The following is a 27,923-nucleotide window of genomic DNA, read 5'->3' as shown; positions in this document are numbered from 1 at the left end:
CAGAAGCTCAGTGGATGACATAAAGAACCGTTGAGGCAGCTGGGTTCTTCTCTGAGACTGGGACAGCCACCAGCATAGACCAGCTCTGTCCAACTTGTATTCCCTGAGCCAACAGATCGTTGCCTCTCTCTGTCTTTCTGAGAAATGAGAGTGGCTATGCCAGCAGTCATTAGGAAGCGTTTTTCAAGGAAGGGTGGGAGCAAGAAAGAGAGCAGATGCAATATCTGAGAATTTAACTTGGTGAAGACCTAAAGGAAAACTTATAAGTGAGATTATTCAATATTCTTTGCTCCAACTCATAACCACTGATACCGAACGGCAGACAATTTACATTTTGTGGAGAATGAGCAAACCTCAGAGATCAGGACGGAAGCTGGGTCATTAGAACCGTGAGGCAGCAGCTCAGTTTGTAGTGGGACAGAACCAACCCCTCGTGAGATTAACTGATCAGTCTTACTGAAAGTATAATAAATAAGTGAGGTAATTAATGATTACAAAGTGACTGATCTTTCAGGTGAAAGAGCTTTTGCAGAATTTGAATGGGGTATTGTGTGACATAGTGAAGCTGCAGGAATTCCCCCATGATGTGGACATGCAGATTGACCTCATGTACAGGTAATGCCTTCGTGGACATTGAACTGTCCCTCTATTGTGTACAGTGTGTGAGGGGATTGCCGAGCGGTGGTGGTGGGACGGTGACCTGTTGGAAAACTCCAATCTCTCTGTTAACTAATGTTCCATGCTTAAACACTGTTGAGTGACAGATCCAGTAATCTGGATCGCCCATTCACCTTTGACCCTCAATATTTGGCAGCTTTTATTAGAACCAGGTCTCTGGGCCCTAGAGATGAACCTACTGGTGATGGAAGCTGCAGCACAGGGAGCTCAAAAAAGAATCAGGTTGTCCCATCTGGCAACAAAAGCATCTGTGAATTTCAAACCAGTGTCCCCTGTGATTTATCGGGATTCCTCTGACTGATTTTCCTGCACGGGCAGGGCTGTGTTATTTATTGCTGATAATCACCTATCCTATCCAAGTCATGATCTCTTTGGACATAACTTGGACTCAGCCAGATCGGTGACAATGGACTTTCCCAGTGCTAGGTATTCCTTTGTGTGTCAATAATTGCTGGGTTTACAATAATAATGAGGAAAACCACAGAGATCTCCAAATCAGAAAGATAAGTTCTTACAACATGGCCATTTGGTTAGTCAAATCTATGCTGGTTTGGCTAACATTCTCATCAACCCCGTCCCTTCTCCCCATTTCCCTGTAGCCTATCACACTCCATCAACCCCGTCCCTTCCCCCCATTTCCCTGTAACCTATCACACTCCATCAACACCATCCCTTCTCCCCATTTCCCTGTAACCTATCACACTCTCATCAACACCGTCCCTTCTCCCCATTTCCCTGTAACCTATGACACTCCATCAACCCCGTCCCTTCCCCCCATATCCCTGTAACCTATCACACTCCCATCAACCCCGTCCCTTCTCCCCATTTCCCTGTAACCTATCACACTCCATCAACCCCGTCCCTTCTCCCCATTTCCCTGTAACCTATCACACTCCATCAACCCCGACCCTTCCCCCCATTTTCCTGTAGCCTATCACACTCCCATCAACCCCGTCCCTTCTCCCCATTTCCCTGTAGCCTATCACACTCTATCAACACCGTCCCTTTCCCCATTCCCTGTAACCTATCACACTCCATCAACACCGTCCCTTTCCCCATTTCCCTGTAACTATTACACTCTCATGAACTTTGACCCTTCCCCCCATTTCCCTGTAGCCTATCACACTCCATCAACACCGTCCCTTTCCCCATTTCTCTATAACCAATGATACTCCCATCAACCCCGTCCCTTCTCCCCATTTTCCTGTAGCCTATTACACACTCATCAACTCCATCCCTTCCCCCATTCCCTGTAGCCTATTACACTCCCATCAACCCCGTCCCTTCTCCTCATTTCCCTGAAACCTATTACACTCCCTTCAACCCCATCCCTTTCCCCGATTTCCCTGTAGCCTGTTACACTCCCATCAACTCCGTCCCTTCCCCCATTTCTTTGTAGCCTATTGCACACCCATCAGCTTCGCCCAATTCCCCAGCCACCCACCTAAATTATCAGTAATGTCCTAAAGTTCATTAACTTAGCCAGAGGGTGGTGAATCTGTGGAATTTGTCGCCACAGGCAGCAGTGGAGGCCAAGTCTTTATGTCTATTCAAGGCAGAGGTTGATAGATTTTTGATTGGTCAGGGTATGATGGGACATGGGGTGGAAGGCGGGAGACTGGGGCTGAGAGGAAAATTTGATCAGCCATGATGAAATGGCGGAGCAGATTCAATGGGGGCAAACAGCCTGATTCTGCTCCTATATTTTATGGTCTTATGGTCTAATTTACCATGGTGATTTTGGAATGTTAGAGGAAAGCAGAAGGAGTGTGGAAATCCACACAGACAGAGGCTGGGGTCAGGATCGATCCTGCATTGCTGGAGCTGTGACACAATAGCACTAATTGCTGTGATATAATTATGCCCATACATGTAAATCCTTTCCTCCTTCACCACGCAAGGTATGCTTCACACCTACTAATGAGCAAGGCTAAGAAAGTTTGCTACGTGAATGGGTGGTAAATATGGCCCCTATCCTGCGCGATGCAGAGGTGACTTATTGCAGTGTGCGGTTTGTGCTTTCTCTAGGACTGCAAAAGGTTTGCAGAGTTACGTGGACCTTCGCCTGCTGTGGCTGCGGAACATCGTGACGGAGCACATTAAGAGGAAGTGCTTTGCCGAGGCGGCCCACTGTGTGGTGCACAGTGCTGCCCTGGTGGCTGAATATCTCAACCGCGTTGATGGATCTGTCCATCTGCCCATGGGCAGTGTCAGCTTCCAGGTCAGCTTCTACCAGTATGTGATAACAACTTGCATCTCCGTGGCACTTTTTAATATAAATTGGCCATGTGGTTGACAGGGAAGGGGAGGGCATATACAGTATATTGACTGGTCGATTGAGCAAAGAAGTAGCAAAAGAGACTTAATGGTAAGACTCTTGGCAGTGTGGAGGATCAGCGAGATCTTGAGATCCGTGTCCATAAGACAGTCAAAGTGGCTGTGGAGGTTGACAGCGCTATTAAGAAGGTGTATGGTGCGTTGGCCTTCATCAACCATGGGATTGAGTTCAAGAGCCGTGAGGTATTGTTGCATGACCTTAGATAGACCCCACTTGGAGTACCGTGTTCAGTTCTGGTCACCTCACTACAGGAAGGATGTGGATACTATAGAGAGAGTGCAGAGGAGATTTAAAAGGATGTTGCCTGGATTGGAGAGCATGCCTTATGAGAATAGGTTGAGTGAACTTGGCCTTTATTCCTTGGAGCGACAGAGGATGAGAAGTGACCTGATAGAGGTGCATAAGATGATGAGAGGCATTGATCTTTTGGATAGCCAGAGGCATTTTCCCAGGGCCGAAATGGCTAACATATTTTTAAGGTGCTTGGAAGTGGCTACAAGGGGGATGTCACACGGAGTGGTGGGTGCATGGAATGCACTGCCGGCGACGGTGGTGGAAGCGGATACAATAGGGTCTTTTAAGAGGCTCTTAGATAAGTACTTTTAAGAGACTCTGAGGGCTATGCAGTAGGGAAATTCTAGGCAGTTTCTAGAGTAGGTTACACGGTCGGCACAACATTGTGGGCTGAAGGGCCTGTACTGTGCTGTAGATCTCTATGTTCTAAAAGGAATTGTACTGAAAGAAGTGTGAGTTCTTGCCTCTGGGGAGATGTATCCTTGAAATGGAATATACAGTAAAAGGGAGGATATAAACACTGAGGTCCCTTGGAGATTTGTCAACGGATGTGTAAAGGAAACAGAGCAGTTAGATAAAAAGGGATATAGGATGCTTTCCTTAATTAGAAATGTTAGAGCAGGGAGGTTGTGCTATGCAATACTTGTTAGACTGCAGCTGAGCACCGCAAATGTTTTGGTCATCACATTGTAGGAAAGAATCAGAATAAGAATCAGGTTTATTATCACCAGCATGTGTCGTGAAATTTGTTCACTTAGCAGCAGCGGTTCAATGCAATACATGATAATATCGAAAAAAATAAGTAAAAAATGCAGTATGTGTTTGTATATTAAGTAATTAGATTAACAACAGTGCAAAACAGAAATAATATATTTTAAAAAGTGAGGTAGTGTTCATGGGTTCAATGTCCATTCAGGTACTTTCGGGGTGCCTTGAGGTGATGTTGCAGGGCTGCTTGATGGATACGGAGGATGTGATTGTATTTGAAAGGGTGCAGAGGAGGCTCACGTTGCCAGGACTGGAAATTTTTAGTCGCGGGGCAAGAACGAATCGGCTGGGTCACAAATAAGAGAAAAATCTGCAGACGCTGGAAACCCAAGCAACAGGCACAAAATGGTGGAGGGAACTCAGCAGGTCAGGCAGCATCTATGGAAAAGAGTAAACTTTAGACGTTTCGGACCGAGACCCCTCATCAGGTCTTGGCCCAAGATGTCAACTGTTTACTCTTTTCCATGAATAGGCTGCAAATAGTTTTAGTTAAATCAGCAAAGGCTGAGAGGACTTAACTGAGGCCTATAAAAGTCTGAGAGGCCTAGAGAGTTGAAAGGATTAAGAACTGAAAAAAATTCACTCTTAACATGTACCTTTTACTATTTCACTTAGATGAAGGCTTAAAAACTAAGGATATAAATCTAGTTAAGAACAAAAAGATTTGAGAAGAGATAAGGAAGATTATTTTCACTGAGCAGCCACAAGCAGTCTGGAATTCACCATATGAAGAGTGGTACTGTAGATGCAGAAACCTCAACCTATTTAAACAGTGTTTTGATGTATAGTTGAACAGCCATGAGCTGCTTGTTAAGGATCTGGAGCTGGAAGGTGAGGTTAAGGTGGGTAGCCCTTATTGAGCTGGCATAGACATGATGGACCAAATGGCCTCCTTCAGCACTGTGCACTTCCAATATTCGATGAGCATAAAACTTTCAGGCTGTGACATGGGAGTGTTGTAAAACACCATCTGACAAAGAGTGATAGAAAATGTTATGTTAGGTGACTAAAAGCTTGGTTTTGCGATGAATCTTGAAAGCAAAGTTGGAGAGGTTTGGTGAGGGAATTCCAGGTGGTCATGTGCAGAAATGAATGCCACTGCCAAGTCTTACAAACATGTCCAGAATTTGGCATTTGACAGGGTGTTTGAGAGAGAGAGAGCTTCAGGCAGCATCTGCCACATATTGATTCCTACGAGCTTGGTTCCTGACTGGGCAGGTGAGACCACTTTCCCATAATCTGCCGCATTTAATTTCATCAGGAGCTTCAGACGTCTGTCATGTCCCCTGATGAATGAAGGTAAGGGTTGCACCACTTCCAGAGCCAGTGACCTTCAATAAAAGAGTGAACATTTACTGAAAATTGCTAGTAGCATCATATTTTTTCAGTATAGCTTTGTTTTTGGTTTGGTTGCTCGTCAAAGTCTGACTTGACAAAGGAGAGTTGCAGCTTGATGGTTTTTACCTAGTTTATCGCCTGACATTCAACTCTTGAGGACATATTCTATCAAATTTACCAATATATACTTTTGAATATCATAATGTTTTAAAAGATAGTTTCTGGATAAATAATCTAATTAATTTCTGATTTTAAAATGTATTAGGATATTAAGACAGGAAGTTGCTCAGACTCTTAAGGAATGGCTGTTAGTTGGTTCTTGGCTCTTCGAGCTTCATATCCTTTGACTGGCTGTTGGCAATTGGCCAAGGGTTGCTTGGTGGTCCTTGGTGTTGTTTTGGCAACTGATGGCTCTTGGATTTCTCACCAGAAAATTTCCGTCAACGTCCTGGAGGAATCTTTGGTGTCAGAAGAGATCTTTTCCATGGAGAGGGAGGGTATCTGGACAGGAAACTTGCTGAGTGAAGAGGGTCTCTTGGAGTTGTTGGATGAGGCGGCTAAACTCTTCAACAAGGTATGTGTTCAGCCCTTGTACGTCTGCCGCTAAGAATGAGGATTCTATTTCTCGATTTCCAGAATGGAACTTGCTTGAAACATGGGAACGGATGGAGGAGCAAGCTGGATAGTTGGCTCACCAGATTGGCCGTAATAACAGGATTCCTGGAAATATTATTGTCACGAAGCTTTATGTTTACATTCTCTGCAAGCTAAGAACAGAAAAATTAGACAAATCACTCATATTTTGTACCAGAATGTACTCTGTCTGTTCTTTGATTACTTAATTAATTAATATAAAGGGATCTTTATCCAGTGTTTAGTCTGAGCGGCAGTTGCTTGATGCATCAACGTCAGCAGTGTCAAAGAGCTATCACAATGTACTTCGCCTCACCTACAGCTGTGTTAATAATCCTTCAAGGAGCCAGTAGGGGCAAAAAAGGGCTTCTGTGCTATAAGCACTGATCTTTCAACAGCTTGTGATGTCGACAGAACTAATTGCATCATTAATCCATTGTCACCCTGACATGGAATAGTGTTGCCATCCCTTGCATCATGACCTGTAACACAAAAAAAGAACTCCTATTTTAAAGGAGGTGCACTTTTATCTGGAGTTTTGCTATCTCGTATTGCTCTTTTCAAAGTGTGGTTATAAAACATGAAAACTCTTGGTTGTTTTTAAAGGCAGAACTCTACGAAGCCGTTTATGAAATTTACAAGCTGATTATTCCGATTGCTGAATTTCATCGGAATATTAAAAAACTATCTGCTATTCACGGAGTCCTGAAGGAAATATTTGACCTGATCCTGCGTGAGGTAAGTGAGTTGGGAAGATGTTGGGAGTTCTGGTGTGTGCAGTACGACCACAAGCACTGATGTTATTGTCATAATCTGCTTGAAAGAACATGCAACCCTTCCCATTCTCTCCCTCCGCCCCTCCCATTCCTCACTGAGAAGTCTGCTAACCATTTTGATCATTTACTTTGCTATACGTTCTTCTTGAATGGGTCCTTTAAGTTGCAGGGATCAGTATGGCTGTCAGCTAGGAGGGGCCAAGAAGTGCTAATCATTGACTATGCCTTATATTTCCATACAATAATGCAGGACGTCATTTAGGCCCATCGAGTCAATGCTAGCTCACAGAGCAATTCCAACCCCCACCCCACCACCACCATTATTTTTTCCTGTAACAGATTCTCCCCATACTCCTGTCAACTCCCCGCCTCTCAGATATCGCACTTACCTACATACAGGGGCAATTTACAGTGGCCAATTAACATACTAGCCGAGGAAATCAACACACTAACAGGGATGCCATGCAAACTCCACATGGACAGCACCAGAGGTTGGGATTGAACCCAAAAGGTGGCATTTCTATGCTACTGACAAACCATATCACTGAAGGAAATTTAAACTCATGATCTCCTCCCCACCATGAGGTCACAGTGCCTCTGAGGTGGGGAGGAGAACATGATCTTAAACTTCCTTCCTCTCTTTGCAACTTATGGAACTGCTTAACCTTCTATATCAGGTTGGGACAAGATTGTGCTCACAAGCACGAGAAAACCTGCAGACGATGGAAATCCAAGCAACACACACACAAACACACACACACACACACACACACACACACACACACACACACACACACACAAAACGCTGGAGGAACTCGGCAGGTCAGGCAGCATCTATGGAAAAGAGTAAACAGTCGACATTTCAGGTCGAGGCCCTTCAGCAGGACTGGAAAAAAAGATGAGAAGTCAGAGCAAGAAGGTGGGGGGAGAGGAGGAAGGAGTACAAGGTGGCAAGTGATAGGTGAAACCGAGAGGGGGAAGGGGTGAATTAAAGAGCTAGGAAGCTCAAGAGTTTTCTGGAAGTTCCAGAAATTGCCCCCTCCTTCACCATTCACCCATTCCCATCTTTCACCTTATCTCCTTACCTGCCCATCTCCTCCTGCTGGTTCTCCTCCCCCTTCCCTTTCTTCCATGGTCTTCTGCCCTCTCCTATCGGATTCCCCCTTCTCCAATCTATTTCACCAATCACCTTTGCAGCTCTCTACTTCACCCCACCCCCTCTCCTGGTTTCACCTTTCACCTATCACCTATCACCTTGTACTTCTTCCTCTTTTCTTATTCCTTTGAACTGTTCGGCCATGAGGCATTATGTGGTCGAATTACCACCCCTACGTTTACTGCCATGCTTGGAAAGCATTGGGGTGGGAGAGAGCTGGACGGAGAGGGAAAGAAATCCAGGTGGGGAGGGAAGCGAGGATAAAACAGGGAAAGAGAGGAAGGCTGGGGAGGGAAGAGGGTCAGGAGAGAGAAAGGGTAAAAGGAGAGCAGGGAGAGGTAATGATGGATGAGTGTATGGTGGGAAGAATTAAACTGGTTGGTGATCAGAGTGGGACTGGATTTTGAAGTGTACCACTCCTCCCTGAGTTTATTTGTTATGTCAGCTGCAGAAACTTTAATCTGTCAAAAAAAAATCGCCTTCCGGTGAAAGTGTCTATTCTTTTAATCATATTTTGCAGGATAATAAGAGAATGTTTGGGACATATTTCCGTGTTGGATTCTACGGGCCGCTGTTTGGAGAGCTGGACGAGCAGGAGTACGTCTACAAGGAACCAAGGATCACTAAACTGGTGGAGATCTCCTCGAGGCTAGAGGTAATGGATCGAGGATGCTCTCACATCTCAGTGACGTGGAAAAATGCTCCTGAAACGGGAGTAGGCCCCAGACCGGTCTTGTCCAATTCCACCACCTGGGATTAGTAGGGAGTTGTAAGGAGGACTTGCAATCCCCACACATGCACCGAAAATCAGGATCAAGCCTGTATGGCAGAAGTGATGAGGTTAGCAGCCCTGTAGTCGGTACCACTGTTCTTCCAAATCATATAGTTCAGAGGGAATTAGATGACAGGAAAGGATATAGAAAATGAATGTGATTGTAGTTCTGCCCAGAAGGCAGTGAGACCCAAAAGGTCTGAGAAAGGTCTGTTAATTAATATGTTAATCTTAGAAATCAACAGAGTTTTGGATATGCAGGGAAGTGCGGCTGGTGCACAAACCTGGTGCTGAGGTAGGGGACCTCAGCCTGACTTTATCGAGTGGTGGAGCAGGCAGAATGGGCTGAATGGCCTCCTCCTGCTTCTTAAGTAAAATCTATTTATGGCTCTGATGAGCTCAGTGCATGCTTTGCAGCTGAAGTTTCTACTTAATGCATTTGTTTGCTGTAGGAATTTTACAAGCAGATGTTTGGAAAAGATCATGTGGAGATTATCAAGGATTCTTCACCAGTTAAGAAGGAAAGCCTGGAGCCTGATAAGGTGTGTTTTACACTGTCACTGGTGTCATCAAATGAACTGTTTATGAAACCAAGAACAAAAATACCGGGGGAGATGGAGCAGGCATGGCTGTACTGGCTGGGTATGGCAGGGTGCCAGGGAGGCACTCAGAGCTGAGTCATTGCATGACTTTGAGGCTTGGAGCAGTGTCACTGTGTCCGTGGGATCTGGTCTGCATAGGCAGAGCACGCACACTGTAGCAGTGTGGGATCTGGTCTCTGCAAAGGCTGAGCAGTGACTCTAAAAGTACAGGGCCTAGTCCGTGTACAAGCAGAGCTGGCCCCTGTGAGCCCCATTCGGTAGAGGGACAGTACAAAGCTGCGACCCATTCTGTTCACAGATTGCGCAAGGTTGTTACATTGTGCTAAGTGGGACCATTAAACTTCCCGAGGGCCAGCAGTGGCAAACACTGAAGGCTGATTTATACTTATGCATAACGGGCTACACCGTAAGCCTGATTTATACTTTTACGTAGCCCTACGCCGTAGTGAGCATGCGTAGTTGTGTCTGCATCGCTCTGCAATTAACCGCCAAAACGCTAGTTGACAGTGGGTTTTCTAAGCCACTGTGTTGAGTTTCTTCTTGAGAGACATGGACCAGGAAATGCATTTAAAATCTTTTCGGATGTCGGCAGGTAGATTTGACGATTTGGTTCATCGTCTCCAACCATTTTTTTCGCATCAGTGTACAGACATGGCGGAGAAGAGCAACCAGAAATGTATAAGAGGAAATGCGATGCTACCAAGTGGACCAATCACAATTGTTGCGGTCTGCGTCGCCGCGACGCATAAGTTACGTTTTTGGGGAGGTGCACGTCACCCTACGGCATAGGGTACGTGGTACCTACGGTGTACGTTTGACGCGCAAGTATAAATCAGCCTTTAACCTGCACACACATCTGGGAAGATCCGGGTGTACCCAACCACCAGTTTCATGTTCTGAGTCATGATGGCAATAAGGGTCACAAATAGCTTCAGGGTTGAAAGGGTTAAAATTACATAGGATTCCTACTCCTGATTGCCTGCCCGCAAACAGACTGGAAAGTACAAGTAACTTGAGTTTGAGAGGATGAATAAACCAATGAAACACTCTCTGCTTCACAGGGCTACATCCAGGTGACCTACGTGGAGCCATTCTTCGAAGCGTATGAGCTGAAAAACCGAGTCAGCAACTACGAGAGGAATTCTAACCTGAGGCGGTTTATCTACAGCACCCCATACACACTAAATGGTCGGGCCCATGGGGAGCTTAGCCAGCAGTATAAGCGTAAAACCATCCTGACAACCTTACACGCTTTCCCATACATCAAGACCAGGATCAATGTGGTAGAGAAACAGGAGGTGAGGTGATACCTGCTCAGGGATACCAGCACTAGAGATCAGCTTGGCTCCATCTTCAACACTGTTCGTACATCAGAAAGGTGGGAGTTTTTAACCCTGCTCTCTGAAGCATCAAACGGGGTGGCCCAATCAGCCCTCAAGCCTTTTCTGCTCTTCCTATTAGATCTTTTCCGATCTCCAGCTGAAATCTGATCACTGCCTTTGTACTATGATCATCAATGCCTTTACCTAATGATAATTATTCTCAGCCCTGAGAGTTTTGATGGAACTGGCAACCTACAGAGAGTTCCAGACTTCTACAACCTTTGTGCAACAAAATGCTTTCTGATTTCCTGGCTTGAATTTTTAGATTGTGTCCCTTTGGACTGGATAACCCGCAAAAGGGAAATAATTTCTTTACAAATTCCCTTTCAGACCCCTCCTCAATCTTATAAACTCAGAGAAGTATAAGCCAGATTTGTGCAAACCCTCTTTATAAACTAATGTGAATTCATGGATGAAAGGGGTGTGAAGGACTATAGTCCAGGAGCAGGTAGATGGAACTAGGCAGAAGACTAGGTCAGCACAGAGCAGATGGGCCAAAGGGCCCCTTTCTGCACCGTAGTAGTTTACGACTCTAACACTTGAAGTTCTCTATCAATCCAGTATATTTGTTCTGTATATTTTTGCCATGTACAAAATATTCTTTCTGTGTGCTGCCCAGAATTAAATTTAATGATCCACTTAAGGTCAGTAACCATGGGGCACAGATTTATTAATTGGTAAAAGAATTGGAAGAGGATCAGGGTTGGGTCTGGTCTCAATGGTTGGAAGGATGATGAAGAGGATCAGAGTTGGGTCTGGTCTCTGTGGTTGGAAGGAGGATGAAGAGGATCAGGGTTGGGTCTGGTCTCAGTGGTTGGAAGGATGATGAAGAGGATCAGGGTTGGGTCTGGTCTCAATGGTTGGAAGGATGAAGAGGATCAGGGTTGGGTCTGGTCTCTGGTTGGAAGGAGGATGAAGAGGATCAGGGTTGGGTCTGGTCTCAGTGGTTGGAAGGATGATGAAGAGGATCAAGGTTGGGTCTGATCTCTGGTTGGAAGGAGGATGAAGAGCATCAGGGTTGGGTCTGGTCTCAATTGTTGGAAGGATGATGAAGAGGATCAGGGTTGGGTCTGATCTCAGTGGTTGGAAGGATGATGAAGAGGATCAGAGTTGGGTCTGGTCTCAATGGTTGGAAGGATGATGAAGAGGATCAGGGTTGGGTCTGTTCTCAATTGTTGGAAGGATGATGATGAGGATCAGGGTTGGGTCTGGTCTCAATTGTTGGAAGGATGATGAAGAGTATCAGGGTTGGGTCTGGTCTCAATGGTTGGAAGGATGACGAAGAGGATCAGGGTTGGGTCTGGTCTCAATTGTTAGAAGGATGATGAAGAGTATCAGGGTTGGGTCTGGTCTCAATTGTTGGAAGGATGATGAAGGGGATCAGGGTTGGGTCTGGTCTCAGTGGTTGGAAGGATGATGAAGAGGATCAGGGTTGGGTCTGGTCTCAATTGTTGGAAGGATGAAGAGGATCAGGGTTGGGTCTGCTCTCTGGTTGGAAGGAGGATGAAGAGGATCAGGGTTGGGTCTGGTCTCAATTGTTGGAAGGATGATGAAGAGGATCAGGGTTGGGTCTGATCTCAGTGGTTGGAAGGATGATGAAGAGGATCAGAGTTGGGTCTGGTCTCAATGGTTGGAAGGATGATGAAGAGGATCAGGGTTGGGTCTGTTCTCAATTGTTGGAAGGATGATGATGAGGATCAGGGTTGGGTCTGGTCTCAATTGTTGGAAGGATGATGAAGAGTATCAGGGTTGGGTCTGGTCTCAATGGTTGGAAGGATGACGAAGAGGATCAGGGTTGGGTCTGGTCTCAATTGTTAGAAGGATGATGAAGAGTATCAGGGTTGGGTCTGGTCTCAATTGTTGGAAGGATGATGAAGAGGATCAGGGTTGGGTCTGGTCTCAGTGGTTGGAAGGATGATGAAGAGGATCAGGGTTGGGTCTGGTCTCAATTGTTGGAAGGATGAAGAGGATCAGGGTTGGGTCTGGTCTCTGGTTGGAAGGAGGATGAAGAGGATCAGGGTTGGGTCTGGTCTCAATTGTTGGAAGGATGATGAAGAGGATCAGGGTTGGGTCTGATCTCAGTGGTTGGAAGGATGATGAAGAGGATCAGAGTTGGGTCTGGTCTCAATGGTTGGAAGGATGATGAAGAGGATCAGGGTTGGGTCTGTTCTCAATTGTTGGAAGGATGATGATGAGGATCAGGGTTGGGTCTGGTCTCAATTGTTGGAAGGATGATGAAGAGTATCAGGGTTGGGTCTGGTCTCAATGGTTGGAAGGATGATGAAAAGTATCAGGGTTGGGTCTGATCTCAGTGGTTGGAAGGATGATGAGGATCAGGGTTGGGTCTGATCTCAGTGGTTGGAAGGATGATGAAGAGGATCAGGGTTGGGTCTGATCTCAGTGGTTGGAAGGATGATGAAGAGGATCAGGGTTGGGTCTGGTCTCAATTGTTAGAAGGATGATGAAGAGTATCAGGGTTGGGTCTGGTCTCAATGGTTGGAAGGATGATGAAGAGTATCAGGGTTGGGTCTGATCTCAGTGGTTGGAAGGATGATGAGGATCAGGGTTGGGTCTGATCTCAGTGGTTGGAAGGAGGATGATGAGGATCAGGGTTGGATCTGATCTCAGTAGTTGGAAGGATGATGAAGAGGATCAGGGTTGGGTCTGGTCTCAATGGTTGGAAGGATGATGAAGAGGATCAGGTTTGGGTCTGGTCTCAATTGTTGGAAGGATGATGAAGAGGATCAGGGTTGGGTCTGGTCTCAATGGTTGGAAGGATGATGAAGAGGATCAGGGTTGGGTCTGGTCTCAATGGTTGGAAGGATGATGAAGGGGATCAGGGTTGGGTCTGGTCTCAATTGTTAGAAGGATGATGATGAGGATCAGGGTTGGGTCTGGTCTCAATTGTTGAAAGGATGATGAAGAGGATCAGGGTTGGGTCTGGTCTCAATGGTTGGAAGGATGATGAAGAGGATCAGAGTTGGGTCTGATCTCAGTGGTTGGAAGGATGATGAAGAGGATCAGGGTTGGGTCTGATCTCTGGTTGGAAGGATGATGAAGAGGATCAGGGTTGGGTCTGGTCTCAATGGTTGGAAGGATGATGAAGAGGATCAGGGTTGGGTCTGATCTCAGTGGTTGGAAGGATGATGAGGATCAGGGTTGGGTCTGATCTCAGTGGCTGGAAGGAGGATGATGAGGATCAGGGTTGGATCTGATCTCAGTAGTTGGAAGGATGATGAAGAGGATCAGGGTTGGGTCTGGTCTCAATGGTTGGAAGGATGATGAAGAGGATCAGGTTTGGGTCTGGTCTCAATTGTTGGAAGGATGATGAAGAGGATCAGGGTTGGGTCTGGTCTCAATGGAAGGATGATGAAGAGGATCAGGGTTGGGTCTGGTCTCAATGGTTGGAAGGATGATGAAGGGGATCAGGGTTGGGTCTGGTCTCAATTGTTAGAAGGATGATGATGAGGATCAGGGTTGGGTCTGGTCTCAATTGTTGAAAGGATGATGAAGAGGATCAGGGTTGGGTCTGGTCTCAATGGTTGGAAGGATGATGAAGAGGATCAGAGTTGGGTCTGATCTCAGTGGTTGGAAGGATGATGAAGAGGATCAGGGTTGGGTCTGATCTCTGGTTGGAAGGATGATGAAGAGGATCAGGGTTGGGTCTGGTCTCAATGGTTGGAAGGATGATGAAGAGGATCAGGGTTGGGTCTGATCTCAGTGGTTGGAAGGATGATGAAGAGGATCAGGGTTTGGTCTGATCTAAGTGGTTGGAAGGATGATGAAGAGCATCAGGGTTGGGTCTGGTCTCAATGGTTGGAAGGATGATGAAGAGGATCAGGGTTGGGTCTGTTCTCAATTGTTGGAAGGATGATGATGAGGATCAGGGTTGGGTCTGGTCTCAATTGTTGGAAGGATGATGAAGAGTATCAGGGTTGGGTCTGGTCTCAATGGTTGGAAGGATGACGAAGAGGATCAGGGTTGGGTCTGGTCTCAATTGTTAGAAGGATGATGAAGAGTATCAGGGTTGGGTCTGGTCTCAATTGTTGGAAGGATGATGAAGAGGATCAGGGTTGGGTCTGATCTCAGTGGTTGGAAGGATGATGAAGAGGATCAGAGTTGGGTCTGGTCTCAATGGTTGGAAGGATGATGAAGAGGATCAGGGTTGGGTCTGTTCTCAATTGTTGGAAGGATGATGATGAGGATCAGGGTTGGGTCTGGTCTCAATTGTTGGAAGGATGATGAAGAGTATCAGGGTTGGGTCTGGTCTCAATGGTTGGAAGGATGACGAAGAGGATCAGGGTTGGGTCTGGTCTCAATTGTTAGAAGGATGATGAAGAGTATCAGGGTTGGGTCTGGTCTCAATTGTTGGAAGGATGATGAAGAGGATCAGGGTTGGGTCTGGTCTCAATTGTTGGAAGGATGAAGAGGATCAGGGTTGGGTCTGGTCTCTGGTTGGAAGGAGGATGAAGAGGATCAGGGTTGGGTCTGGTCTCAATTGTTGGAAGGATGATGAAGAGTATCAGGGTTGGGTCTGGTCTCAATGGTTGGAAGGATGACGAAGAGGATCAGGGTTGGGTCTGGTCTCAATTGTTAGAAGGATGATGAAGAGTATCAGGGTTGGGTCTGGTCTCAATTGTTGGAAGGATGATGAAGAGGATCAGGGTTGGGTCTGGTCTCAGTGGTTGGAAGGATGATGAAGAGGATCAGGGTTGGGTCTGGTCTCAATTGTTGGAAGGATGAAGAGGATCAGGGTTGGGTCTGGTCTCTGGTTGGAAGGAGGATGAAGAGGATCAGGGTTGGGTCTGGTCTCAATTGTTGGAAGGATGATGAAGAGGATCAGGGTTGGGTCTGATCTCAGTGGTTAGAAGGATGATGAAGAGGATCAGAGTTGGGTCTGGTCTCAATGGTTGGAAGGATGATGAAGAGGATCAGGGTTGGGTCTGTTCTCAATTGTTGGAAGGATGATGATGAGGATCAGGGTTGGGTCTGGTCTCAATTGTTGGAAGGATGATGAAGAGTATCAGGGTTTGGTCTGGTCTCAATGGTTGGAAGGATGACGAAGAGGATCAGGGTTGGGTCTGGTCTCAATTGTTAGAAGGATGATGAAGAGTATCAGGGTTGGGTCTGGTCTCAATTGTTGGAAGGATGATGAAGAGGATCAGGGTTGGGTCTGGTCTCAGTGGTTGGAAGGATGATGAAGAGGATCAGGGTTGGGTCTGGTCTCAATTGTTGGAAGGATGATGAAGAGGATCAGGGTTGGGTCTGATCTCAGTGGTTGGAAGGATGATGAAGAGGATCAGAGTTGGGTCTGGTCTCAATGGTTGGAAGGATGATGAAGAGGATCAGGGTTGGGTCTGTTCTCAATTGTTGGAAGGATGATGATGAGGATCAGGGTTGGGTCTGGTCTCAATTGTTGGAAGGATGATGAAGAGTATCAGGGTTGGGTCTGATCTCAGTGGTTGGAAGGATGATGAGGATCAGGGTTGGGTCTGATCTCAGTGGTTGGAAGGATGATGAAGAGGATCAGGGTTGGGTCTGATCTCAGTGGTTGGAAGGATGATGAAGAGGATCAGGGTTGGGTCTGGTCTCAATTGTTAGAAGGATGATGAAGAGTATCAGGGTTGGGTCTGGTCTCAATGGTTGGAAGGATGATGAAGAGTATCAGGGTTGGGTCTGATCTCAGTGGTTGGAAGGATGATGAGGATCAGGGTTGGGTCTGATCTCAGTGGTTGGAAGGAGGATGATGAGGATCAGGGTTGGATCTGATCTCAGTAGTTGGAAGGATGATGAAGAGGATCAGGGTTGGGTCTGGTCTCAATGGTTGGAAGGATGATGAAGAGGATCAGGTTTGGGTCTGGTCTCAATTGTTGGAAGGATGATGAAGAGGATCAGGGTTGGGTCTGGTCTCAATGGTTGGAAGGATGATGAAGAGGATCAGGGTTGGGTCTGGTCTCAATGGTTGGAAGGATGATGAAGGGGATCAGGGTTGGGTCTGGTCTCAATTGTTAGAAGGATGATGATGAGGATCAGGGTTGGGTCTGGTCTCAATTGTTGAAAGGATGATGAAGAGGATCAGGGTTGGGTCTGGTCTCAATGGTTGGAAGGATGATGAAGAGGATCAGAGTTGGGTCTGATCTCAGTGGTTGGAAGGATGATGAAGAGGATCAGGGTTGGGTCTGATCTCTGGTTGGAAGGATGATGAAGAGGATCAGGGTTGGGTCTGGTCTCAATGGTTGGAAGGATGATGAAGAGGATCAGGGTTGGGTCTGATCTCAGTGGTTGGAAGGATGATGAGGATCAGGGTTGGGTCTGATCTCAGTGGTTGGAAGGAGGATGATGAGGATCAGGGTTGGATCTGATCTCAGTAGTTGGAAGGATGATGAAGAGGATCAGGGTTGGGTCTGGTCTCAATGGTTGGAAGGATGATGAAGAGGATCAGGTTTGGGTCTGGTCTCAATTGTTGGAAGGATGAAGAGGATCAGGGTTGGGTCTGGTCTCTGGTTGGAAGGAGGATGAAGAGGATCAGGGTTGGGTCTGGTCTCAATTGTTGGAAGGATGATGAAGAGGATCAGGGTTGGGTCTGATCTCAGTGGTTGGAAGGATGATGAAGAGGATCAGAGTTGGGTCTGGTCTCAATGGTTGGAAGGATGATGAAGAGGATCAGGGTTGGGTCTGTTCTCAATTGTTGGAAGGATGATGATGAGGATCAGGGTTGGGTCTGGTCTCAATTGTTGGAAGGATGATGAAGAGTATCAGGGTTGGGTCTGGTCTCAATGGTTGGAAGGATGATGAAAAGTATCAGGGTTGGGTCTGATCTCAGTGGTTGGAAGGATGATGAGGATCAGGGTTGGGTCTGATCTCAGTGGTTGGAAGGATGATGAAGAGGATCAGGGTTGGGTCTGATCTCAGTGGTTGGAAGGATGATGAAGAGGATCAGGGTTGGGTCTGGTCTCAATTGTTAGAAGGATGATGAAGAGTATCAGGGTTGGGTCTGGTCTCAATGGTTGGAAGGATGATGAAGAGTATCAGGGTTGGGTCTGATCTCAGTGGTTGGAAGGATGATGAGGATCAGGGTTGGGTCTGATCTCAGTGGTTGGAAGGAGGATGATGAGGATCAGGGTTGGATCTGATCTCAGTAGTTGGAAGGATGATGAAGAGGATCAGGGTTGGGTCTGGTCTCAATGGTTGGAAGGATGATGAAGAGGATCAGGTTTGGGTCTGGTCTCAATTGTTGGAAGGATGATGAAGAGGATCAGGGTTGGGTCTGGTCTCAATGGTTGGAAGGATGATGAAGAGGATCAGGGTTTGGTCTGGTCTCAATGGTTGGAAGGATGATGAAGGGGATCAGGGTTGGGTCTGGTCTCAATTGTTAGAAGGATGATGATGAGGATCAGGGTTGGGTCTGGTCTCAATTGTTGAAAGGATGATGAAGAGGATCAGGGTTGGGTCTGGTCTCAATGGTTGGAAGGATGATGAAGAGGATCAGAGTTGGGTCTGATCTCAGTGGTTGGAAGGATGATGAAGAGGATCAGGGTTGGGTCTGATCTCTGGTTGGAAGGATGATGAAGAGGATCAGGGTTGGGTCTGGTCTCAATGGTTGGAAGGATGATGAAGAGGATCAGGGTTGGGTCTGATCTCAGTGGTTGGAAGGATGATGAGGATCAGGGTTGGGTCTGATCTCAGTGGCTGGAAGGAGGATGATGAGGATCAGGGTTGGATCTGATCTCAGTAGTTGGAAGGATGATGAAGAGGATCAGGGTTGGGTCTGGTCTCAATGGTTGGAAGGATGATGAAGAGGATCAGGTTTGGGTCTGGTCTCAATTGTTGGAAGGATGATGAAGAGGATCAGGGTTGGGTCTGGTCTCAATGGAAGGATGATGAAGAGGATCAGGGTTGGGTCTGGTCTCAATGGTTGGAAGGATGATGAAGGGGATCAGGGTTGGGTCTGGTCTCAATTGTTAGAAGGATGATGATGAGGATCAGGGTTGGGTCTGGTCTCAATTGTTGAAAGGATGATGAAGAGGATCAGGGTTGGGTCTGGTCTCAATGGTTGGAAGGATGATGAAGAGGATCAGAGTTGGGTCTGATCTCAGTGGTTGGAAGGATGATGAAGAGGATCAGGGTTGGGTCTGATCTCTGGTTGGAAGGATGATGAAGAGGATCAGGGTTGGGTCTGGTCTCAATGGTTGGAAGGATGATGAAGAGGATCAGGGTTGGGTCTGATCTCAGTGGTTGGAAGGATGATGAAGAGGATCAGGGTTTGGTCTGATCTAAGTGGTTGGAAGGATGATGAAGAGGATCAGGGTTCGGTCTGGTCTCAATGGTTGGAAGGATGATGAAGAGGATCAGGGTTGGGTCTGATCTCAGTGGTTGGAAGGATGATGAGGATCAGGGTTGGGTCTGATCTCAGTGGTTGGAAGGAGGATGATGAGGATCAGGGTTGGATCTGATCTCAGTAGTTGGAAGGATGATGAAGAGGATCAGGGTTGGGTCTGGTCTCAATGGTTGGAAGGATGATGAAGAGGATCAGGTTTGGGTCTGGTCTCAATTGTTGGAAGGATGAAGAGGATCAGGGTTGGGTCTGGTCTCTGGTTGGAAGGAGGATGAAGAGGATCAGGGTTGGGTCTGGTCTCAATTGTTGGAAGGATGATGAAGAGGATCAGGGTTGGGTCTGATCTCAGTGGTTGGAAGGATGATGAAGAGGATCAGAGTTGGGTCTGGTCTCAATGGTTGGAAGGATGATGAAGAGGATCAGGGTTGGGTCTGTTCTCAATTGTTGGAAGGATGATGATGAGGATCAGGGTTGGGTCTGGTCTCAATTGTTGGAAGGATGATGAAGAGTATCAGGGTTGGGTCTGGTCTCAATGGTTGGAAGGATGATGAAAAGTATCAGGGTTGGGTCTGATCTCAGTGGTTGGAAGGATGATGAGGATCAGGGTTGGGTCTGATCTCAGTGGTTGGAAGGATGATGAAGAGGATCAGGGTTGGGTCTGATCTCAGTGGTTGGAAGGATGATGAAGAGGATCAGGGTTGGGTCTGGTCTCAATTGTTAGAAGGATGATGAAGAGTATCAGGGTTGGGTCTGGTCTCAATGGTTGGAAGGATGATGAAGAGTATCAGGGTTGGGTCTGATCTCAGTGGTTGGAAGGATGATGAGGATCAGGGTTGGGTCTGATCTCAGTGGTTGGAAGGAGGATGATGAGGATCAGGGTTGGATCTGATCTCAGTAGTTGGAAGGATGATGAAGAGGATCAGGGTTGGGTCTGGTCTCAATGGTTGGAAGGATGATGAAGAGGATCAGGTTTGGGTCTGGTCTCAATTGTTGGAAGGATGATGAAGAGGATCAGGGTTGGGTCTGGTCTCAATGGTTGGAAGGATGATGAAGAGGATCAGGGTTTGGTCTGGTCTCAATGGTTGGAAGGATGATGAAGGGGATCAGGGTTGGGTCTGGTCTCAATTGTTAGAAGGATGATGATGAGGATCAGGGTTGGGTCTGGTCTCAATTGTTGAAAGGATGATGAAGAGGATCAGGGTTGGGTCTGGTCTCAATGGTTGGAAGGATGATGAAGAGGATCAGAGTTGGGTCTGATCTCAGTGGTTGGAAGGATGATGAAGAGGATCAGGGTTGGGTCTGATCTCTGGTTGGAAGGATGATGAAGAGGATCAGGGTTGGGTCTGGTCTCAATGGTTGGAAGGATGATGAAGAGGATCAGGGTTGGGTCTGATCTCAGTGGTTGGAAGGATGATGAGGATCAGGGTTGGGTCTGATCTCAGTGGCTGGAAGGAGGATGATGAGGATCAGGGTTGGATCTGATCTCAGTAGTTGGAAGGATGATGAAGAGGATCAGGGTTGGGTCTGGTCTCAATGGTTGGAAGGATGATGAAGAGGATCAGGTTTGGGTCTGGTCTCAATTGTTGGAAGGATGATGAAGAGGATCAGGGTTGGGTCTGGTCTCAATGGAAGGATGATGAAGAGGATCAGGGTTGGGTCTGGTCTCAATGGTTGGAAGGATGATGAAGGGGATCAGGGTTGGGTCTGGTCTCAATTGTTAGAAGGATGATGATGAGGATCAGGGTTGGGTCTGGTCTCAATTGTTGAAAGGATGATGAAGAGGATCAGGGTTGGGTCTGGTCTCAATGGTTGGAAGGATGATGAAGAGGATCAGAGTTGGGTCTGATCTCAGTGGTTGGAAGGATGATGAAGAGGATCAGGGTTGGGTCTGATCTCTGGTTGGAAGGATGATGAAGAGGATCAGGGTTGGGTCTGGTCTCAATGGTTGGAAGGATGATGAAGAGGATCAGGGTTGGGTCTGATCTCAGTGGTTGGAAGGATGATGAAGAGGATCAGGGTTTGGTCTGATCTAAGTGGTTGGAAGGATGATGAAGAGGATCAGGGTTGGGTCTGGTCTCAATGGTTGGAAGGATGATGAAGAGGATCAGGGTTGGGTCTGATCTCAGTGGTTGGAAGGATGATGAGGATCAGGGTTGGGTCTGATCTCAGTGGTTGGAAGGAGGATGATGAGGATCAGGGTTGGATCTGATCTCAGTAGTTGGAAGGATGATGAAGAGGATCAGGGTTGGGTCTGGTCTCAATGGTTGGAAGGATGATGAAGAGGATCAGGTTTGGGTCTGGTCTCAATTGTTGGAAGGATGAAGAGGATCAGGGTTGGGTCTGGTCTCTGGTTGGAAGGAGGATGAAGAGGATCAGGGTTGGGTCTGGTCTCAATTGTTGGAAGGATGATGAAGAGGATCAGGGTTGGGTCTGATCTCAGTGGTTGGAAGGATGATGAAGAGGATCAGAGTTGGGTCTGGTCTCAATGGTTGGAAGGATGATGAAGAGGATCAGGGTTGGGTCTGTTCTCAATTGTTGGAAGGATGATGATGAGGATCAGGGTTGGGTCTGGTCTCAATTGTTGGAAGGATGATGAAGAGTATCAGGGTTGGGTCTGGTCTCAATGGTTGGAAGGATGATGAAAAGTATCAGGGTTGGGTCTGATCTCAGTGGTTGGAAGGATGATGAGGATCAGGGTTGGGTCTGATCTCAGTGGTTGGAAGGATGATGAAGAGGATCAGGGTTGGGTCTGATCTCAGTGGTTGGAAGGATGATGAAGAGGATCAGGGTTGGGTCTGGTCTCAATTGTTAGAAGGATGATGAAGAGTATCAGGGTTGGGTCTGGTCTCAATGGTTGGAAGGATGATGAAGAGTATCAGGGTTGGGTCTGATCTCAGTGGTTGGAAGGATGATGAGGATCAGGGTTGGGTCTGATCTCAGTGGTTGGAAGGAGGATGATGAGGATCAGGGTTGGGTCTGATCTCTGGTTGGAAGGATGATGAAGAGGATCAGGGTTGGGTCTGGTCTCAATGGTTGGAAGGATGATGAAGAGGATCAGGGTTGGGTCTGATCTCAGTGGTTGGAAGGATGATGAGGATCAGGGTTGGGTCTGATCTCAGTGGCTGGAAGGAGGATGATGAGGATCAGGGTTGGATCTGATCTCAGTAGTTGGAAGGATGATGAAGAGGATCAGGGTTGGGTCTGGTCTCAATGGTTGGAAGGATGATGAAGAGGATCAGGTTTGGGTCTGGTCTCAATTGTTGGAAGGATGATGAAGAGGATCAGGGTTGGGTCTGGTCTCAATGGAAGGATGATGAAGAGGATCAGGGTTGGGTCTGGTCTCAATGGTTGGAAGGATGATGAAGGGGATCAGGGTTGGGTCTGGTCTCAATTGTTAGAAGGATGATGATGAGGATCAGGGTTGGGTCTGGTCTCAATTGTTGAAAGGATGATGAAGAGGATCAGGGTTGGGTCTGGTCTCAATGGTTGGAAGGATGATGAAGAGGATCAGAGTTGGGTCTGATCTCAGTGGTTGGAAGGATGATGAAGAGGATCAGGGTTGGGTCTGATCTCTGGTTGGAAGGATGATGAAGAGGATCAGGGTTGGGTCTGGTCTCAATGGTTGGAAGGATGATGAAGAGGATCAGGGTTGGGTCTGATCTCAGTGGTTGGAAGGATGATGAAGAGGATCAGGGTTTGGTCTGATCTAAGTGGTTGGAAGGATGATGAAGAGGATCAGGGTTCGGTCTGGTCTCAATGGTTGGAAGGATGATGAAGAGGATCAGGGTTGGGTCTGTTCTCAATTGTTGGAAGGATGATGATGAGGATCAGGGTTGGGTCTGGTCTCAATTGTTGGAAGGATGATGAAGAGTATCAGGGTTGGGTCTGGTCTCAATGGTTGGAAGGATGACGAAGAGGATCAGGGTTGGGTCTGGTCTCAATTGTTAGAAGGATGATGAAGAGTATCAGGGTTGGGTCTGGTCTCAATTGTTGGAAGGATGATGAAGAGGATCAGGGTTGGGTCTGGTCTCAATTGTTGGAAGGATGAAGAGGATCAGGGTTGGGTCTGGTCTCTGGTTGGAAGGAGGATGAAGAGGATCAGGGTTGGGTCTGGTCTCAATTGTTGGAAGGATGATGAAGAGTATCAGGGTTGGGTCTGGTCTCAATGGTTGGAAGGATGACGAAGAGGATCAGGGTTGGGTCTGGTCTCAATTGTTAGAAGGATGATGAAGAGTATCAGGGTTGGGTCTGGTCTCAATTGTTGGAAGGATGATGAAGAGGATCAGGGTTGGGTCTGGTCTCAGTGGTTGGAAGGATGATGAAGAGGATCAGGGTTGGGTCTGGTCTCAATTGTTGGAAGGATGAAGAGGATCAGGGTTGGGTCTGGTCTCTGGTTGGAAGGAGGATGAAGAGGATCAGGGTTGGGTCTGGTCTCAATTGTTGGAAGGATGATGAAGAGGATCAGGGTTGGGTCTGATCTCAGTGGTTGGAAGGATGATGAAGAGGATCAGAGTTGGGTCTGGTCTCAATGGTTGGAAGGATGATGAAGAGGATCAGGGTTGGGTCTGTTCTCAATTGTTGGAAGGATGATGATGAGGATCAGGGTTGGGTCTGGTCTCAATTGTTGGAAGGATGATGAAGAGTATCAGGGTTGGGTCTGGTCTCAATGGTTGGAAGGATGACGAAGAGGATCAGGGTTGGGTCTGGTCTCAATTGTTAGAAGGATGATGAAGAGTATCAGGGTTGGGTCTGGTCTCAATTGTTGGAAGGATGATGAAGAGGATCAGGGTTGGGTCTGGTCTCAGTGGTTGGAAGGATGATGAAGAGGATCAGGGTTGGGTCTGGTCTCAATTGTTGGAAGGATGAAGAGGATCAGGGTTGGGTCTGGTCTCTGGTTGGAAGGAGGATGAAGAGGATCAGGGTTGGGTCTGGTCTCAATTGTTGGAAGGATGATGAAGAGGATCAGGGTTGGGTCTGATCTCAGTGGTTGGAAGGATGATGAAGAGGATCAGAGTTGGGTCTGGTCTCAATGGTTGGAAGGATGATGAAGAGGATCAGGGTTGGGTCTGTTCTCAATTGTTGGAAGGATGATGATGAGGATCAGGGTTGGGTCTGGTCTCAATTGTTGGAAGGATGATGAAGAGTATCAGGGTTGGGTCTGGTCTCAATGGTTGGAAGGATGATGAAAAGTATCAGGGTTGGGTCTGATCTCAGTGGTTGGAAGGATGATGAGGATCAGGGTTGGGTCTGATCTCAGTGGTTGGAAGGATGATGAAGAGGATCAGGGTTGGGTCTGATCTCAGTGGTTGGAAGGATGATGAAGAGGATCAGGGTTGGGTCTGGTCTCAATTGTTAGAAGGATGATGAAGAGTATCAGGGTTGGGTCTGGTCTCAATGGTTGGAAGGTTGATGAAGAGTATCAGGGTTGGGTCTGATCTCAGTGGTTGGAAGGATGATGAGGATCAGGGTTGGGTCTGATCTCAGTGGTTGGAAGGAGGATGATGAGGATCAGGGTTGGATCTGATCTCAGTAGTTGGAAGGATGATGAAGAGGATCAGGGTTGGGTCTGGTCTCAATGGTTGGAAGGATGATGAAGAGGATCAGGTTTGGGTCTGGTCTCAATTGTTGGAAGGATGATGAAGAGGATCAGGGTTGGGTCTGGTCTCAATGGTTGGAAGGATGATGAAGAGGATCAGGGTTGGGTCTGGTCTCAATGGTTGGAAGGATGATGAAGGGGATCAGGGTTGGGTCTGGTCTCAATTGTTAGAAGGATGATGATGAGGATCAGGGTTGGGTCTGGTCTCAATTGTTGAAAGGATGATGAAGAGGATCAGGGTTGGGTCTGGTCTCAATGGTTGGAAGGATGATGATGAGGATCAGAGTTGGGTCTGATCTCAGTGGTTGGAAGGATGATGAAGAGGATCAGGGTTGGGTCTGATCTCTGGTTGGAAGGATGATGAAGAGGATCAGGGTTGGGTCTGGTCTCAATGGTTGGAAGGATGATGAAGAGGATCAGGGTTGGGTCTGATCTCAGTGGTTGGAAGGATGATGAGGATCAGGGTTGGGTCTGATCTCAGTGGTTGGAAGGAGGATGATGAGGATCAGGGTTGGATCTGATCTCAGTAGTTGGAAGGATGATGAAGAGGATCAGGGTTGGGTCTGGTCTCAATGGTTGGAAGGATGATGAAGAGGATCAGGTTTGGGTCTGGTCTCAATTGTTGGAAGGATGATGAAGAGGATCAGGGTTGGGTCTGGTCTCAATGGTTGGAAGGATGATGAAGAGGATCAGGGTTGGGTCTGGTCTCAATGGTTGGAAGGATGATGAAGGGGATCAGGGTTGGGTCTGGTCTCAATTGTTAGAAGGATGATGATGAGGATCAGGGTTGGGTCTGGTCTCAATTGTTGAAAGGATGATGAAGAGGATCAGGGTTGGGTCTGGTCTCAATGGTTGGAAGGATGATGAAGAGGATCAGAGTTGGGTCTGATCTCAGTGGTTGGAAGGATGATGAAGAGGATCAGGGTTGGGTCTGATCTCTGGTTGGAAGGATGATGAAGAGGATCAGGGTTGGGTCTGGTCTCAATGGTTGGAAGGATGATGAAGAGGATCAGGGTTGGGTCTGATCTCAGTGGTTGGAAGGATGATGAAGAGGATCAGGGTTTGGTCTGATCTAAGTGGTTGGAAGGATGATGAAGAGGATCAGGGTTGGGTCTGGTCTCAATGGTTGGAAGGATGATGAAGAGGATCAGGGTTGGGTCTGTTCTCAATTGTTGGAAGGATGATGATGAGGATCAGGGTTGGGTCTGGTCTCAATTGTTGGAAGGATGATGAAGAGTATCAGGGTTGGGTCTGGTCTCAATGGTTGGAAGGATGACGAAGAGGATCAGGGTTGGGTCTGGTCTCAATTGTTAGAAGGATGATGAAGAGTATCAGGGTTGGGTCTGGTCTCAATTGTTGGAAGGATGATGAAGAGGATCAGGGTTGGGTCTGGTCTCAGTGGTTGGAAGGATGATGAAGAGGATCAGGGTTGGGTCTGGTCTCAATTGTTGGAAGGATGAAGAGGATCAGGGTTGGGTCTGGTCTCTGGTTGGAAGGAGGATGAAGAGGATCAGGGTTGGGTCTGGTCTCAATTGTTGGAAGGATGATGAAGAGGATCAGGGTTGGGTCTGATCTCAGTGGTTGGAAGGATGATGAAGAGGATCAGAGTTGGGTCTGGTCTCAATGGTTGGAAGGATGATGAAGAGGATCAGGGTTGGGTCTGTTCTCAATTGTTGGAAGGATGATGATGAGGATCAGGGTTGGGTCTGGTCTCAATTGTTGGAAGGATGATGAAGAGTATCAGGGTTGGGTCTGGTCTCAATTGTTGGAAGGATGATGAAGAGGATCAGGGTTGGGTCTGGTCTCAGTGGTTGGAAGGATGATGAAGAGGATCAGGGTTGGGTCTGGTCTCAATTGTTGGAAGGATGAAGAGGATCAGGGTTGGGTCTGGTCTCTGGTTGGAAGGAGGATGAAGAGGATCAGGGTTGGGTCTGGTCTCAATTGTTGGAAGGATGATGAAGAGGATCAGGGTTGGGTCTGATCTCAGTGGTTGGAAGGATGATGAAGAGGATCAGAGTTGGGTCTGGTCTCAATGGTTGGAAGGATGATGAAGAGGATCAGGGTTGGGTCTGTTCTCAATTGTTGGAAGGATGATGATGAGGATCAGGGTTGGGTCTGGTCTCAATTGTTGGAAGGATGATGAAGAGTATCAGGGTTGGGTCTGGTCTCAATTGTTGGAAGGATGATGAAGAGGATCAGGGTTGGGTCTGGTCTCAGTGGTTGGAAGGATGATGAAGAGGATCAGGGTTGGGTCTGGTCTCAATTGTTGGAAGGATGAAGAGGATCAGGGTTGGGTCTGGTCTCTGGTTGGAAGGAGGATGAAGAGGATCAGGGTTGGGTCTGGTCTCAATTGTTGGAAGGATGATGAAGAGTATCAGGGTTGGGTCTGATCTCAGTGGTTGGAAGGATGATGAAGAGTATCAGGGTTGGGTCTGATCTCAGTGGTTGGAAGGATGATGAGGATCAGGGTTGGGTCTGATCTCAGTGGTTGGAAGGAGGATGATGAGGATCAGGGTTGGATCTGATCTCAGTAGTTGGAAGGATGATGAAGAGGATCAGGTTTGGGTCTGGTCTCAATTGTTGGAAGGATGATGAAGAGGATCAGGGTTGGGTCTGGTCTCAATGGTTGGAAGGATGATGAAGAGGATCAGGGTTGGGTCTGGTCTCAATGGTTGGAAGGATGATGAAGGGGATCAGGGTTGGGTCTGGTCTCAATTGTTAGAAGGATGATGATGAGGATCAGGGTTGGGTCTGGTCTCAATTGTTGAAAGGATGATGAAGAGGATCAGGGTTGGGTCTGGTCTCAATGGTTGGAAGGATGATGAAGAGGATCAGAGTTGGGTCTGATCTCAGTGGTTGGAAGGATGATGAAGAGGATCAGGGTTGGGTCTGATCTCTGGTTGGAAGGATGATGAAGAGGATCAGGGTTGGGTCTGGTCTCAATGGTTGGAAGGATGATGAAGAGGATCAGGGTTGGGTCTGATCTCAGTGGTTGGAAGGATGATGAGGATCAGGGTTGGGTCTGATCTCAGTGGTTGGAAGGAGGATGATGAGGATCAGGGTTGGATCTGATCTCAGTAGTTGGAAGGATGATGAAGAGGATCAGGGTTGGGTCTGGTCTCAATGGTTGGAAGGATGATGAAGAGGATCAGGTTTGGGTCTGGTCTCAATTGTTGGAAGGATGATGAAGAGGATCAGGGTTGGGTCTGGTCTCAATGGTTGGAAGGATGATGAAGAGGATCAGGGTTGGGTCTG

At 47.3% G+C, this 27,923-nt stretch overlaps 1 protein-coding gene across 3 annotated transcripts in view; it reads left to right on the top strand.

Annotated features, from left to right (window-relative positions):
* LOC140188166 (dedicator of cytokinesis protein 7-like) overlaps positions 1-27,923 on the top strand; it is a 255,411-nt gene that overhangs the window by 212,724 nt on the left and 14,764 nt on the right. For all 3 annotated transcript variants that reach the window (XM_072244167.1, XM_072244166.1, XM_072244168.1), the window contains exons 37-43: positions 515-615; positions 2,707-2,899; positions 5,847-5,990; positions 6,656-6,787; positions 8,502-8,636; positions 9,206-9,295; positions 10,417-10,653. In XM_072244167.1, coding sequence (XP_072100268.1) covers positions 515-615; positions 2,707-2,899; positions 5,847-5,990; positions 6,656-6,787; positions 8,502-8,636; positions 9,206-9,295; positions 10,417-10,653 — 1,032 coding nt within the window. The remainder of the gene's footprint in view (positions 1-514; positions 616-2,706; positions 2,900-5,846; positions 5,991-6,655; positions 6,788-8,501; positions 8,637-9,205; positions 9,296-10,416; positions 10,654-27,923) is intronic.

The sequence above is a fragment of the Mobula birostris genome, chromosome 26, assembly GCF_030028105.1.
Source record: "Mobula birostris isolate sMobBir1 chromosome 26, sMobBir1.hap1, whole genome shotgun sequence".
Classification (NCBI taxonomy): Eukaryota; Metazoa; Chordata; class Chondrichthyes; order Myliobatiformes; family Myliobatidae; genus Mobula; species Mobula birostris.
The sequence above is the reverse complement of the archived record's forward strand: the minus strand, read 5'-3'. Positions and strand labels throughout refer to the sequence as shown.